The sequence below is a fragment of the Condylostylus longicornis genome, unplaced genomic scaffold (assembly GCF_029603195.1).
Source record: "Condylostylus longicornis isolate FDR11 unplaced genomic scaffold, ASM2960319v2 ptg000055l, whole genome shotgun sequence".
Taxonomy (NCBI): Eukaryota; Metazoa; Arthropoda; class Insecta; order Diptera; family Dolichopodidae; genus Condylostylus; species Condylostylus longicornis.
The window spans coordinates 7466715-7484030 of NW_026578024.1; the positions used below are offsets into that span (position 1 = coordinate 7466715).

General features: G+C 25.7%; 1 protein-coding gene across 2 annotated transcripts in view; it reads left to right on the plus strand.

The window, feature by feature from the left end:
• The first annotated feature begins 1480 nt into the window (after positions 1–1480).
• LOC129612117 (aminopeptidase N) overlaps positions 1481–17316 on the plus strand; it is a 108217-nt gene continuing 92381 nt past the window's right edge. The window contains exons 1-4 of one of the 2 annotated variants that reach the window (XM_055525647.1): positions 1481–2098; positions 2309–2417; positions 3148–3522; positions 13549–13593. In XM_055525647.1, coding sequence (XP_055381622.1) covers positions 3498–3522; positions 13549–13593 — 70 coding nt within the window. In that variant the 5' untranslated portion in view covers positions 1481–2098; positions 2309–2417; positions 3148–3497. Of the gene's footprint in view, positions 2418–3147; positions 3523–13548; positions 13594–17316 lie in introns of both variants that reach the window. The other variant, XM_055525648.1, reaches the window with a different exon arrangement.

Below are 17316 nucleotides of genomic sequence, written 5' to 3' on the forward strand. Positions count from 1 at the left end.
TTTTCAAATATTTTTTTAAATAATTTATATTGCCTTTTAATAATAATGTTGTGGTATAACAGATAGCGTAATAAGTATACGAGTATGTATGTATGTGCATATGTAGGTAATAGAAACATGCATGAAAAATTCGAAAAGTTTTAAGTATTTGATTTTGTGATTATTGAAAAAAATTTAATAAATATTTTTTTTTTATGAAAATATTATTGTTATACTTGTATTTTGGACATAAATAGGTCTTTTAAATAAAAATTAAATTGAGACAACAACTACATTATGCATACAGGCTTTAATAATATTGCTATACGACTATACGTATTAGAACTTTTAACAAGATTTGTCGACATAACTTCGAAATAAATGTTGTGAGACACAAGATAATCACGCTCAAATTAAGGAATAAAATTCAATGGTACTTATAAATACACTAATAAATCTACTGCACTACAAAACTGACATTAAAGAATGGAAAAATATCTTGTAAACTTATTTTACTAGCTAGCAGGGTTTTAATCAATGTGCACCCAAAAATGAAGATTTAGATAACCCACTGTCTGTAATCCAATTTGCTTGAAAAAAATTTGTCATAATTCCCTAAAATAATTTCTGCCCGGGAAAATAGAAAACTTTCAATGATGTCTTTTCATTATTGTCCGAATAATAGACCTTATTGAAGGTTTAGGTAGTGAAATCTAATTTGTCACGAAAGTTATCAATATTTATCGCATTTGCAAAGAAAACTTATTTAGTTAAGTGAAAGGTTTGAATAAAATTGGTTCAACTGAGTCTTGAAATACAGAAATCCACAAATAGACAAATAGATATTTTGTTAAAAATAATTCACTTATATTTCTCTAACATTCTAGAAATGTATTTAACATAGTCGATAATTAAAAGAAAATTGCATACTTTCGGGATGAAATTTCTAAGAAAATTCAAAATAATGCCCAATTTTTCACTATTATCTATTTTCATAGTAACTTCAAAATGAGTTAAACCTTCCTCTTACGAAATTCTTAAAGTATTGAATACATACAACTAAAGACGTTTGTTTTAACAAACAGTATAAGAATATTTACTCATAATAAAGTGTACTTACCTACATGCACATACGAGAATCACTGATTGCGTACAAACACAAAATCATTGTATGGATTCTTAAAGGAAATTTAAGATTCATTGAGTAGAAGAAAAAAAGAAACAGGCGTTTCCTTTAAATACATAGAAAAATAACAACAACAAAAAAAAGCAAGTTATCTTTTTTAAATTTCCTGCTTTTTCCCTTCGTATATAAGAACAATATTTTTTTTAATATTATTATTTTTTAGAAAAAAAAAACAACCAGCTATGTTTAATTTCAAAGAATAATAAATCAAATTTAACTTATTTAATCTCCATCTTCTATACACATACATAATTATTACATTGTATATAGACTTACATACATATTTACCTATAATACTTATTCATCTTTTCTATTTTTCCAGACATCTGCTGAAATTGCATCGATCGCAACAATAATAAATATAAAGAAGCAAAATATCAAAGGAAAACCACAATTGACAACAAGAGCAATATATCAAAAAACAAGAAAAAAAAAATAGAAGTACATCTAGTGAAAATCTCTGCACAATATAACAGAAAATATAAAATTATAGCAAAACGTACAACAACAATCTTTTAAATACAATATTGTAAAAACTAGAAAAAACTAAAAAAAAATATTTTTAACAATTTTTCAAGATCTTCCAATATAAGCGTTTATATACAATAAAACACACAAATAAAACAAAACTAAAACCAAACCAGACGATTCAAATCACTTGAAACCATTAACCATAAAACCCCTTCAAATCATTGGATTACATGTCTTTATATAGTTTTGATTTTTTGCAATTTAAGAACCTTTAAAGTTCCAATAAACTAAATATATAGATATACAGATACAACACAGAGTATAACATTTAATATTAATAATAAAAACAAAAAATACTATGTATAATAAGACAAAGCAGAAGGCTAATAATAAAGATTCTATTTAATTTTTATAAAGATAAAAAGTATACATAAAATTCAATCTGTAACTGAACTCATTCAGGTAAAACTTTAATTATTATAAAATACATACAATATTATACAATATACTTACATATACAATATAGAAGAGAAGAGAAAGCGCAAAACAAAAATTATTTAGTTACAAAACATACACAAAAATATTTATAACACAATTATTGTGGTTTTGAAAAACTCAACTTTAAATAAACACACGCTTATATACTTAATTCTAACCATATAATAAATATAGGGTACAATAATTATATTATACTGCCAATATTAAAATATTGCAAATTAAGAACCATAATAAATAAGTACACAGCGAGGAAAAGACATTGTCATATATAAGAGATAACAGAGTAAGACATTGAAAAATAAAACAAGAGATTGAAAATTGCAAAAAATAATTAAATTTACTTTAAATACATTGCGGAGTATGTATAACAGTTCTGTGTATATATATGAATATAATAAGACTTAAAGACTTACAGAAATATTTTGTTCTACAATATACCTACTGATTAATTTCAACGATATTGTAAGGCAAATATAATTACTTATATATACCCAATTCATAATAGTATATAAGAAGGAGAGGAAAATATCAAAGGCAATTTTAAATATCATAAAAAATAATTTGTGCACATTTTACTACTTCCAATAATCATAAGTAAAGTACTTAAATAATTAAAATTTAAAAATAAAAAAAAATATCATGTTATTGTGAATTAATTCACAATAAACATTTATTAGAAAATTTAATAATAAATTTTAATTGCGCGGTAAATTAATTTCAGAAAAAATTTTAAAAAAGACTGTAAAAAAAATTAATAAAGGTCTTCCTGCTCTATTTTATTGAAAACCAAAAGTTCACCATCTTCATAGCAGCTCACCCTCTTATTAAACGTCATCCATCGCCATTTCTGTTTTTATTTTCTTTTTTTTTATTTTTATTAATAATTTGAAATCGAAAAACTTATTAAAATCTTAAATAATAGCGCGGTTTCAATTTGTAATATAAGAATATTAAAAAAAATATAAAAAAAATAATATTTTAGAATTAAATTGCAAATTTTATTTTTTCAAAAGGTGCGGTTTTTAATACTATTAAGTTCAATTTCAATAATAAATTATTTATATATATAAGAAATATAATATTTTACATACATACATACATAAATCACATACAGTATATCGAACGCATCAATCACATAGCTATGACATTAAAACGATAGTTATGATTTTAAAAATTAACCAACAAAATCAAAAGACTATTAAAAATAACATTTGAATTATTTTGTAATTTAAGATTACAAATAAAATAGGAGAATAATTTACAAAAAAACAACACCTATATACTTAATTAATTATATAACACCTTTATTTTGCAACGAATTATTAAATTATAAGAAGAACAAGAAGAAGAATAAAATATCAAAATGGGAGAAGGATACATAAATGAAGGTGAGTACTATACTATAATTTCATTGATTTATAGTTTTAATAATATTAATTACAAAATTTAGTAATTATTATTTAAAAAATTTTTATTTAAATTATTTTGCACGCTATAACTATTATTAATAATATTTTTTTTCTGTCTATAATTTTATTATTTTTCATTATCATAAATTTTATTAGTATAATCATCGCGTATTTAATCATAAATCATCCGTTGTACAATAAAATGTTCGAAATTAATTTTGTATATTTCTGAAAAGAGAATTATAGCTCAAACAACTATAATTTTAAAATTAGAAATATCTGATGTGATCAGCACATAACCGGTCACATGAGGTGAAAATTATATGAGGTGAAAATTAGAGAAAGTGTTGATTACTAAACTCCCCTTTACTTTTTTTTTTTCCTTCTTCACTCCTAGGAGGAGTATAGGGCTAGTGCATGATATCTATCATGACCTAGTTTCTATAGTCATAGAGAGTTAGCTAGGTAGGTGACTAGCCTACCGTAGTTTTTTTTTTTATTTAAGTATATTAAATATTTCGTTTTTATTAATATTTACTGTTTATTTTTCTTAGTCTTTAGTATCGAATATTATGAATATTTGAAAATTACTTGTATAATATTTATTGGTATCGCATATTAAGTTATATAATATTGAATATAATTTTTATAGTGACCTGACCGGGGTTAAAGGGCCGGTGCCATAACCACTGCACCAATGGTCAGATATCTGACCCCTTTACTTAATTACTTCTTATTAAAAATCTCTTTTAAACCACTTGTTAGAGATTTTAAAGATGCCAGAAAAATTTTAACTAACCATACTTAGAAAAATCTAAATTTGGTTTTTGATAGAAGTTCACTTTACGCCATCGGAACTCCCTGAAAAGATAATTTGTCTGCTTTCACTAAGTAGCAGATGGAACCCAAATATTAAATTTAAAGGAAATTCTGTCAATTTGTTAGTACCTTAGACATGAAAAAACAATAAAATCGAATTAGAATTGTAAAAGTTTGGCTTTCGAGCCATAGTGTTCGCAAAAAATTTTTAGTTTATTGTTTTAAAACTAAATTTCAAGGAATTTCGTTTATCATTCGTGTGTATTTGCCAAAAATGAGAATTGGTCCAATAGTACAAATCAACATCAGCTGCTAGCAAAAAGAGAAATAGCTTGTCGTATTACCAAATAAATATTATATTAAAATTTCAAGTTAATCTGTTAAATAATTTCTTTAAAATTATCAAAAATGTAAAATTAGCCATGAGACCTTATATATATCACACAGGCTGCCGAACTTACATTTCTATAAGTAGTTTATTTAAGTTTCCCTACCATGGCGAATGGAAACATGTATTACGAAAATTACGAATTTCTCGCAGATGAGCGTTTTGTAATAAAAACATTTTTTATATACATAAGAAAGGTCCGATTCGGCATTGTTCGACGCTTTACGCTGTTTCCAAAAAGTACGCGTTATAATGCGCATATCTGATAGCGCATAATAATTGCGCCCTCGTTTTCCGGCGCTCTTTGCATATGCTCTACTTCGCATATATGGCAGATCCGACACTGAGCTGAATACATAGTATTATAGATGTTCAATATTTCAATATAAGTATTCGAAGTCTCATTGATATTTACACAAATTGTAAAGCTTAAACTTTATTTTCTAAAATTTCTGTAATGAAATTGTAAAATCTATAATGTAAACTAAAATTTTCCAAATATGTAGAATTTGCAACAAAGTTTTACAATATACTAATTTAATCTATATGAAAAATTCAAGTTTTCCTATATTGTAAGTACATTGACTCTTAATCCACTTAATCCAATAAAAAATCATACAACATTATTAAGTATAAGTCATTCAAATTATACAAAATCAAAATGCATAACATATAAATTTTCTTTTATCTATGAATTTGTTGTATAGCAATTGTAATCATAAATTTTTTTACTGTTTAGCAATTGAATTTTTTCAATAATCTCTTAAAAATATTTTAAAAATTGAAGAAAAAAAATGAAATCCAATATTTAAGCAATTTTTTCCTAAGTTTATTTATTTTTCCTTTTACGAGTATTAAGAATATATCGAAATTTCTTATCATCAGATAATGCAATATTTTGATTCCAAATTCTAAAATAATGCAGTATTTGTTATAGGATTTGAGTACTTTGTGTGCTTACAGTACTTGCATTTATAAGCTAAATATTTATAAAAATAAATAAATCTTAAAATTTTTTGATTCAAAATATAAGATAAACACAAGAAATGTAAGATATTTTCATATCTAAATCATTTTTTATATAAATCTTGGCACAAAATGTTTATTTATTTTATTTGAAATGTAATTGACAAAAGTACAATTGAAAGAATGAGATAATAGGGGGGAAAAAAGTGCTACTACTTCAAGTTTTCATTTACAATGTTTTGAACAATAATTGTTCAGTGTGTAAAGTAGAAGTATGAACTTTTCAAATTTTAGGCTAAAATAAATAATAAATTATGTTAAGTAAATATTATTGTGGAATATAAGAATGTAGAAAATGTAAGTATGGAAAATCATAATTCAATTTTTTAAGTACTTACCACATAATTTTTCTTGAAAAGTTTCAATTTCACATTATTTTTATGTCATATAGGAGTCTGAAATAAAAGAAAAATTTTTATTTAGTACTTTTTCTGAAAATCTCTTATAACAGTTGGTAATTCGGATTTCATACTTATCTGATTAATAAAATGCTAGCATTAGTGTCTCTACATTCCTTATTACCATTCATAATTAGGTCAAATTTCCCGGACTCTGCGATCTTAATTTTTAAATTTTTTTTTCAAAATTGAACATTTTTTATATACTATGCAGCATCAGGGTTAAGTGTTCCTTTAAATTATAATAAAAAATTTATAGCTTTAATTATTTTAGTAACAAAAATTCGAGACAAAATTACTTGAGGAGAAGAGGTTCACCCCGATAAATTGCACCGACAGTAGCAAACCCCGCCTCTTCAAATATACAGTGGAAGTAATATATGGAACTCATAACTGTTCGATTTTAAGATGTTCACTGTATATTTGCAATTTAGTTTAGTTTTTGTTGGCAATTAAGTATAAAATTCTAAAATATTCATGTATACAAGTGCATAAATGTACCTACAGAATGTTTGAATGTGTATGCAAGGAAAAACTAAAAACTTTTTTAATTTTTATTAATAAAAAATTATTCTCTCTTATTTCTCTTAATTACTCTTTTATTTATTTTTTTTTATAATAATTGATTTATTAAAAATTTATTCCATTATTGAAAATCTAAAAATTTTTTCTATTTCTTGACAAGATCTGTACAAAAATTTCTTTAATTTTTCAATTCAAAATAAAATTTGTTGGTTTTTCAAACAGCACCTATAGCTTAACGATAAGAAAATTATTCCTAGACGCTAGAATAAATGCTAAGGTCTAGAAGAACAGCTAAAAATTTAGGTGCGGAGTTTTTTTTAAAGACCAATTACCTAAGAAATAATATGTTGTTCCGATTAAGAACAGTGAAGAAATTACATTTGTTTTTGCGCCGTCCAGATTTAACTTAATTCGTGCATGATATTTCAGTAACATGATATGCCCAGTAACATGATGCCCAACATCGAGAGCGAGATCGGTTATCTTTGCTTGGATGAGAATAAGACGGTTTAGCATCCTATTGCAAAAGAAATCTCACGGTTTGAGGTGGCTGTAATACTGCAATTTGTCGTAATACTTGGATATTAATCACAAGAAATCCTATGGGCCGACGTGGGGAGGACCAAAGATCCCCGCTTTTTTACTTAAAATTTAGAAATATGCTTAAGATCAAAATTTCAAGGAAGTTTTCATATACTTAAGAAGAACGTTACAATGATTCATTCTATATTAAAAATTACAAAGAGCTTTTCTAATTTGTAACTCTTAACTTACGCTTACAATATGAATGCTCCCATATCAAACCAAACAAATAAATCTACTCTTTATGCTCTACTAATAGTTTTTATAGCTTGAAATTCTTGAAAGTTAATTAAAATTTTAAATGCATAACTAATTTTCCCTGTTTTTAATAATTTTTTTTTTATTTTATTCGGTTATGCTAATTTACATATGAATTTCATAAAAATGCATAAGAACGCAAATCATAATTATAAAAAAAAAATAAAGTTGGGTCAAACCAATGGTTTGTATTGTAGCACTTTTCCCTTCAACAAGTGAAAATTCTGTAACAGTCTACGAGTATGTATACCTATCACACTATTAAAATTATTTTCATTCATATACAAAACTATTTCTAGGATTGCATATATTTAGGATGATGCATACATGCAGTCTTTGAAATAAAGCAAAAATTAATATAAAGTGGGGTTAACATAATGCTCGATTTTAAGGATTAATTGTGTGAGTTAAGAAAAATAATTATATTTTTTAATGTTATGGAATTTACCGTTAGCTTTTCGTGTTTATAGAAATTTGAAAACGTTTGCGGTTTCGGAAATATAGGGCGCCAAAAATTCAAATTTTACAAATTTCAAGAGGCGATAACTTGAGAGGGGGTGGAGATGGAAAAAAATTTTCCTTCTAACGAAATAAACTATTTGTTAATGTCTATAAGCCACTAAAATTTCAAGCTTCTACAGGCTGGGGTCTAGAAGAAAAATGACATCAAAAATTTGGAAAAAAAGGACTTTAGATAACGGTAAATTTGAACGGCCATTTTGTTTTTCTAAATTTTGACTATAGCATACCGCGCTAGGTGAAGTAAGCCACTGCCTTTCTGCGTTTGCAAAATTTCAAAAATGCTTATGGTTTCATTGCAACAAATAGTTAAAATAGGCCATTTTTGTGGCTTTGGGGGGGTATAACTTCTAAAGGGGGGGAGATAGGTAAAAATTTTGTTCTACAAAAATAAGTTTCTAGTAAAGATTTATATACTTGCAAAATTTCAGCTTTCTATCTTCAAGGGTGTAGAAGTTTTGTAAACAGACACACGGACGGACGGACGGACGGACGGACGGACGGACGGACGGACGGACGGACGGACGGACAGAGTGAAACTAATAAGCACTTTTTTTCAAAATTTTTTTGGAAAAGTGCTAAAAAATCTCAATAAATTTAAAAATAGTTTCTGTTTGAAATTGAAACGATTACGTAAATTTTAGCAAAATAGCATCACCTTCGCTTTATTACTGCATACATTGCATAATTGCCAACGATATTCTGTTCGTGTACATGTATGTGTGTTTGTAATTTTATGTAAATATTTACATTATAAGTTTTGTTACAGTTAAAAAGTATAACAATTTTTTATTATTTTGTTAAACTGTTTGTTTATTTTAAAGCTCAAAATCTACATTGGAATAATGTACACTCACACAACCATTGTATAACATATTTATATTGAAAATTTAATACGTAAGCATAAATTTTTGATCTAACATCTAGAATGTGTAGATATTTGTATGAGCTTATTTTGTATTTGAAAGTTCTAAATTCAAAGTTTGTTTAAAAATTAACAAATCTTTTCAATTTTTCTTTTTTATTTTTCGGTTTTTGATACAAATAAAAATTTATTTAGATTTCTATCTTTATACAAATTTAAAATATACTGTCAGAAATAATGCTTATTATGAATTGAATTTCAATTAAGTAACTTTATAAATTTTCAAAGAATTACAGCGCCACATGAAAAATAATTTGTCAAATTCAGTAGTTCCCAAATTAAATTTAAATTGTAAGTTGATTATTTGCTAAAATTTTTATATAGAGCGGGTTCTAAAATTTGGGTTTTCCAAATTATTTACGGATGAATATTTGAAAATATTATAATTGCAATATTAAATATTACAGATTACAGATTTTTAGCAGTCCTGAAAACTGGTATTGAAATTTAAGTCCAACTGCTCCTTTGCAGAAGATGCATTATCGGAGAAGGAATGCATTTTATATTTTTAAAGATAAAATTTATTTCATTTAGTGTCAAAATCGTTTGAGAACTTTGCTGCAAAGCGCATATTTTACAACAACTGCAAATTTTTAAGTCCCATATTCAATCAAACAAAAGAGTTAAGAAACAAATGAGTTTAAGAATGCAATGACATAGGAAGGATCCGAAGTATTTTTCAGCTAATTTTTCAATTTTTTTTCCTTTGAAAATAAAGTTTTCCTTTTTCTAAAATGCTATGGTGTTATTTCATTATGGTATGAGCGCCCTGCGCCACTTTAATATTAAATTTTTAAATTTGTGTCTGCATAATAGTTTGACACTAAAAAAAAATTTAGTACACTTAAAATTTTCATCAAAAGATTTATTAGGTCAATTGATGTGATCGAAAATTACTTAAACAACAACAAAAAAACGAAAAGAACAGCAAAAACTCTATTAAAGAGCACACTTTTTTGTATGAAAGTTGAGCGTCACACATTTTGAACAAAATGCACAACAACAACACAAAAAAGAACCCAAAACAAAAAGTCCATGAACCCTCCTCCCTTTTGATTGAAGTTCCAAAATAGAATTTTGTTTTTCTCTCTATTATTGATTCTGGCAAAGGTCTAAAAAGTTATCAAAAAATAAAACAAATTATCTTTTATCTTTTTTTATGATAAAAAACAAAAATTGAATATTTTATTTTTTTTTTTCTCATTTCCTTTCAACAACTCTCTATTTATTGGCTTTTAACATGGCTTTCTATTTAATTGTGAACTTTATATTAAAAAACAGAGAGAGAAGAGGCACAAGAATCATCATCATAAATTGGGTTGAATGCATAAAAAATTTTATTTTATGATTTTTTATGCTGCATGTGCATAATTTTTTATGCTTCTAAGAAAGAAAGAAAGAATGAAAGGAAAAAACAAAAATTAAAGAAAGGCAGGCGGAAATTGTTGGAAAAAAAAAATTAAAAAAAATTTTTATGTGTACTTCAATTTCTAAATATTTTCCAATTTTAAAATTTCTACAATAAATTGCAAAATAAGATTTTAATTAAATTCTTAGTTATTTTCCTAGAAATCTGCCGGTTAGAGAAATTTCTTTTACCAACACACCTTTCTAATTTTCTAGTTACATGAAATAAGTACTTGAAATATGAATGAATTTTTAAAATGTTTTCCGGTTCACATCAATTTCATATTTTAATGCTAAAATTTTTTAATTCCAACTTTAATTATATGGGCATTGAAACCCTATGGTAATTAAGTGAAACTTTCTAAGTCATTTTATGGTATAAAATCGAGAAACTTTGTGCAATATTTGGACTGTCACATTCAAAAACGCATATTTCAACAAAATTGAGAAAATTTGAGGGTGATCAAATTAAAGTGGGAAAATATTCTTTTGAAAATTTCAAATATCTCGTGAAAAACCGACTGAAATTTATGAAAATTTCTGAAAAATCACTTAAAAATTAAAAACATTTATCTAAATTCCAAAAACCATAGATTTTAGTTGGAGTCACCATCAAATTTTTCCAACAATTATTTCAAAACCTCAAATTTAATTAACTGGAAACCGGGAAGTGGATCAAGAATTTTCTCATTTGAAAACGAACATCGAATCAAATTGATATTCTCATTTGAAGACTGTTGGTTGCTAAAGTTGTTTTTATCGCCATAAATTCTACCGTCTTTATGACAAGCCATTAATCCAAAACTTTCAATATTAATGTTCTGTATGCACCAAATTTTCTCTCTTAAATTTCTGTATAACTTTTTCAGAATTTAAACAAAATTTAATCCTTGAATAATTTTTCATTTGATCTTACCACTTAAAATAAAAAAAGTAAATATTTGTTTTACCTAATTAGAAAATACACGAAAAAAATAATGGGTGGGTAACAGAGTTGATCGACAACCTGATAAAGTGGTCATGTTATTTATTTTTTATGCAAAAATTTTAAATTACATAGTATACACCTATATATACCTGTACCCTGTAAGCATATAAGTATAAAATTGTTATACAGCTGTTGTTGTTTTTTTTTCTAAGTGTCCTAAATTTTGTAATAATAAAATTATTAAGGAAAAAACTGCTTTCTTTTTTTTTATTTTCAAGAAAATTTAAGAAAAAATTGGCATTTTTATTTAAAAAAGAAAAAATGCTGCTATGGAGGTTTTTCCTTCTAGAAGATTCAAAGAAGGCGATTCAAAATTTGTCGCACAGCGATTATAAGTTTTCGGTGATCTGAACTTGAGGACTAAATATTAATGGAAAGAAACAAAATTTGAATTAACACCTTGAATTAACAACTTGAAGATTCTACTGCTATATCCGAGGATTTTTAATAATTTCTGGGTCCATTTCCCAATATTTTTGCTTACAAAAATTTTGTACTATTCTCCACCAATTTTAACTTTACATTACAAACGGATTAAGAATTGTGTTATTTATCCTTGCACTAGTTCTAAAATAATAAAATTAAAAATTTTACAAAATAATTGCTTTCACTCACTAGTACCCTTTTAATGGGTCCATTTCATAAGATATCTTCAAAAAATGTGTCAAAAGTCCTTAACTAAGACAAATTCTTTTCTCTTCATTTAACTTTGTGCTAAAAATTTAATTCCCTTTTAAGTAGTCAAAAGTATATTATAAACTTCACTATTATGAACTTTAGAATTTCCCCCAAAAAATTTTCTAAATAGTTTCTTTCTATATATAAGCACCTTGAAAAATAACTCATCATGAATCATTCAAATTTTATTTGTTACAAGAACTTTTTTATAAGGACATTAAATGAAAAAACCTTAAGGCATCATAACACCTGGTAAAGGAGTTCTCGTTTTATCAATACTAGTGAAATTCCCATAGTTTAAATAAGCTTACAAGAAGGTATATGAATTTGTAAGTTTTTAAAATAAAAGATGTCCTTGCCATTTTTATTATAAACCAGAAATTTTTCTATTTTCTATACACTTAAAGTATATTGCAGGTTTTTTGTATATTTTGCAAAATGTTTCAAGTTTCAATGACTTTATAACAGCTGTAAAACTTTAATATTATTATTATTGTTTAATTTATTGTAATAAAATAATATCCTTAATAATATAATATTGTCCTTGACCTTGTCTTCATATTTTATTTTAATGCGATTTTTTTTTAATAAAACTGAATTGAATGTAGTAGTAAAATTACCGATTTAATATTAAATTTACCTATATAGAATAGTCCGAGTATGTGTGTTCGTATATATGTTTGTAAATGCAAATATAAAATTGATTTATTATATGCGCCAGATTAAATTTTTAAAATCTCAAATACATTGAAAGTAAAAGTCACAATTTCAATGTATGAGTTCACAAGATTTTATTTTATTTGTCGAGTACTTGTACACATATAAGTGGGTATTGTTGCATTAAAAGCACAATTCAGCAAAATGCACCATTTTTCACTGTACTTGTATAAATACTTCATGTACATACGAGTATACTTAATTAAATATCATATTATATCCTTTATTATGTGAAACGAAAATAATTTCAGTAAAATGAAAAAGGATTCTGAGAAAAATCAATATTTTTAAAGTTTAAATGCAATGGGGTATTTTTTACTGTAAAAGGATATTATGTACATTTAATACTGTAATACTGTTATACATACGAAAAAATTAAAAAAAAAATCTTTGAAAATCGATTTCAGGAAGTCACATATCCTTTTTTATTTGTACAATTATTATTTTAGTTTGCAAAAGAAAAAAAAAAATTCTCGTTCTTTAATTTTTATTTGCTTCCGTTTTTAAAAGCTTTGTTTCGTCCTTTTTGTTCATTTTTTTATATTTTATTTTTCTAAGCTGTAAAATTCGACATAATATTTACCAATTTGTGCTTTAAATGCTATTTTTACAAGTATAAAATCAATAATGCAGTTTAGAATTTATTTTTATTTTCCTTGAAAACAAAAAAGAAAAAATGTGTTTTGAAAATAAAATTAAAAATACTAATTTTATCTCTTTTCTGTATAACATGCTTACTCATTTCACTCGAATCAAAATCTTATAAAATACAAAGATGATTCAGATGAAATATCGGAGGATATTAATGGAAGCCCTCAAGGTAAAAACAAAAAAAATTTTTTTTTAAATTTTATTGCAAAAAATAAAATGAAATTACTGATATAGACAATATAGATTTTATACAAGTCATTTATATTATAAAGGACATTATTACGATGATGAGATGGGGACTAATAAGATGCTTTATTATGAGACACTAATAAGATTGCTAATAAGACGAATTTTATGTGACAAAATTAATTTTATATAAGGGAAATTCAAATTTCTCAAAAGTACGTGTACACATGTAATTCCAAATTCAGACCCGTCAAAAGTTTCTAATTTCAAATATTGTAAGTGATTATTTGTCCTGCTCTTAGGTCCCACATTTTTCGGAGGGCTACGGACCTAGCGACTAAATACTAAGGACTTTGACCGGTTTCTGAGGAACTCGGGCTGGTTCTAATGAAGGAGAGGAGAGATCCAGCGGCACCACAACGGATCTAGGTGGCTTTAGTGTACCCTCCGGGAGGTCGTGCAACCTAACCTAACCAAAGTGATTATTTAGTTGTATTACTCGAAAACTGTATACGTACAATGCTCACGTATTTCATTTTACTAATCAAATTGTAGTGTGTTAAAACTCATTTCTCTGTTAAAATTCATCAAATTTCTTACTTTCGATTTCTCTCATTTTCTATATATTAAACGTAATAAGCCCCGTTTTGGTTAGCAGTTTTCCGAAAATTTTGCCAGAGATTTTATAGCAAAAAAATTTATTACTGTTTTGCTGCAAATGTTTGTTTATTTTTATTTGAATACTTTTGCCTTCTTTCTTTTGACATTTTTCGGTTTTGACATTCGTTGCAAATAGAAGTTTTTAATAGTACTACATTTTTCAGTTCTATATCGAAATGAAGTTAAACGTAAGGATAGTTCTATGCTGCAAACATAGAATCAACCACACTTAACTTTTTCTTTAAGTAAGAAATGAAATGAACACTCATTGGACAGATAGTGTTAAATTTTTATTCAAGAAGAAAAGTGCCTGTTTCTTGAAATCTTCAACCGCTTTGATTTTTGCAGTGTTTGCAAATTTAAATGCTATATTTGACAAATTTCAATTTCGTACAAAACTAAAATCGTTCCTTGAATTCTGCAATCATTTTTATTGAATCTGGCAATACAAAATTGTCTATATAACATGCTCTATAATTAAAATCATTAGAAAATTTCCTTCTGTTTATACTTTACTTTTCAAAACCAAGCAAACATTTTCAATTTCCTACTAAACAAATAAAAATTTTTTTTTTTTTCAAAAATTTTTATACAAGCAAAAAACAATTGTAAAAAATAAACTAAAAACATAACCTAAACATTGATTTGACATTTAATTTCCGCATTGACATGACATGCACATTTTGATATTATTGAAATCTAAATGAAATCTTCCAAAGAATAAATAGGAAAAATTACTAATTTTAGATTGTATTTCAAATTTCAATTAAATTAGAAATTATGAAATATATTTTTTGTTTAAAAGTTTATTAACCGAGTTACAAGTGAGCGACAAATATTAAATGTGAATGCATGAAATCAATTTTTTTTTTATTAATAAAATGAATTTCATATTTCACAATCGTTAAATGCTCCCTGGAGGTCATCATCTTTTAATGCGATATTGTTATACAATATCACTAAAATATTAAAGATTTTTGAACGAGAAACAAAAAACAAACAATGATTGAAATTCATTCACTTTTGTCCATTGAATCAAAATAAATACAAGAGAAAAAATTCAATTCAATTCTTAAGTAATAATAATTATTAGAATGTTCCAAATAACTTTTTTTTATAAATTTTCAATTAATAAAATAAAAAATAAATTTGAATCAAACTTAAGGTTTGTAAGTCAGCACGTATTCCTTTAACCAACGACATAAGCGAAATCCAAGAAATTTTATTAAGAAAAAATAATATATTGCATCTACACTATAATTTTATTCTCATTGCATACATTAAGGATGAGAACATAAATTATTGAGAAACGCAATTAACGCTATGGTCGAATTATACACATAGCTCAGTCTAAGGTAATGAAAATTTGCATTTTCATAGGTATAGACTTTGCCTCTTGCTCACAGGTGTTTTGCTTCGATATAATTATTTATCAAAAATTTAAAATTTTGTTCCAGCAAAATCCAGAAAAGTTTGGGAACAGTTTAAATATTATCGTTCTACAGATTACCTTCTAAGATCAAAACATTGTATACAAAATTCAAGACGATTTTTCACCGAAGCGGTCAATTTCGGCATTCACATAATTTAAAAAAATTTACAGTCACAATTTGGCGGTAGAAAACACTGGTAGATTCAAAAATTGTTAAGACAATAAGTTGTGAAGCAATATTGTACACATAAAATAAGTACGCATTTTCCGGGGCTAAAGGAATATGCCTTTTTTGCGGGAACTGATGAAATTCCCAAGCAATGTTAAAAATTGAAAGACAATAGAAAGGTGAAACAGCCCAGAGCAACGCTACTTTCATTCCATAACTTGCATAATTACACATTCTTACGTTAAAGCTATGTTGAAGTTTTCCATAAACTAACACGCGATCGGACGAATGGACAGAGTGATACTAATGAGCACATTTTCCTTTATTTATTTTGAGAGTGTATCAAAAAAAAATGAAAAATAATTCAAAGTTTTTTAAACTTTTTTAAAGATTTTAAAGTAGCGCAAGAATGCAACGCCACTTAATTTTATTTCTTACACTATAAATTATCGCTTTTATCGCTCATCGCTCTAAAAAATTTTGAAATTATTAATTTTTTATAAATTTGTTACGTTTTTTTTTTTGTTTTTTTTTTAATAAAATAAATTGTACAATTTTCCTTGTCTTATATTTATTAGTTCTCATGATTACGAATGTTAACTCAATTAGCCCTGCAACAATACACACATTTTATATACAATAAATAAATCATTCTAGTATCGCATGCAAGTTTTGTTGAAAAAAAAAATATTATCATAGAATTAATTATATTAGAGAAGAGTGAGTTGTTTGAATTTATAATGAAGTTTTAAATAACTAAATAAAGAGAAAATTCTGTGATTTGTGACCTTATTATAGATAGAAACGTTTGCATTCATTTAATTTACATTATGCATGAATAATCAGAAGCACATACATATATTATGTAAATGGTAATATTTATTATTTATTACTAATTCTTATTATGTTAATGTTATAGTTTGAAGTTTATCTTATATACTTAGCTCCAATATGACCATTATATTGGCAGTTTTCAGATAATCTTTTTCATTTAATTAGCAAAATTGATTTTCTGGGGTTAAAATGATTTCCATATCGCGTTGCTCCAATCACGTTCAAACAATGTTGTAATAAGTTTATCACGAGATATAAGTTGTAATATAATAGTGTTCACATTTTTGAAATATCGAATTGTCATCAATGTCAAATATTTTTAGAAAGCTTTTAGAATTTACGTACCTATCATACTCTATGAATCTTTTCAAAGTTTCAAATTCTTCTTAATTCGAAAATCAATAAATTCTTGCACAATACTTTCTAAAATTATGAACTAAAATTCATTTAATTTCACTCACAGAATTTGGTTTGTTCTGTTCCATTTAGAAGTTGTGTACATTAAGGATTTAAATGTGGTACCACATGAGAATAATCTTTTAAAACGCTCTTATAATTTAATACCATAGAATCGGATTTAAACAGATTTAGAAAATAAACCAATACAAATT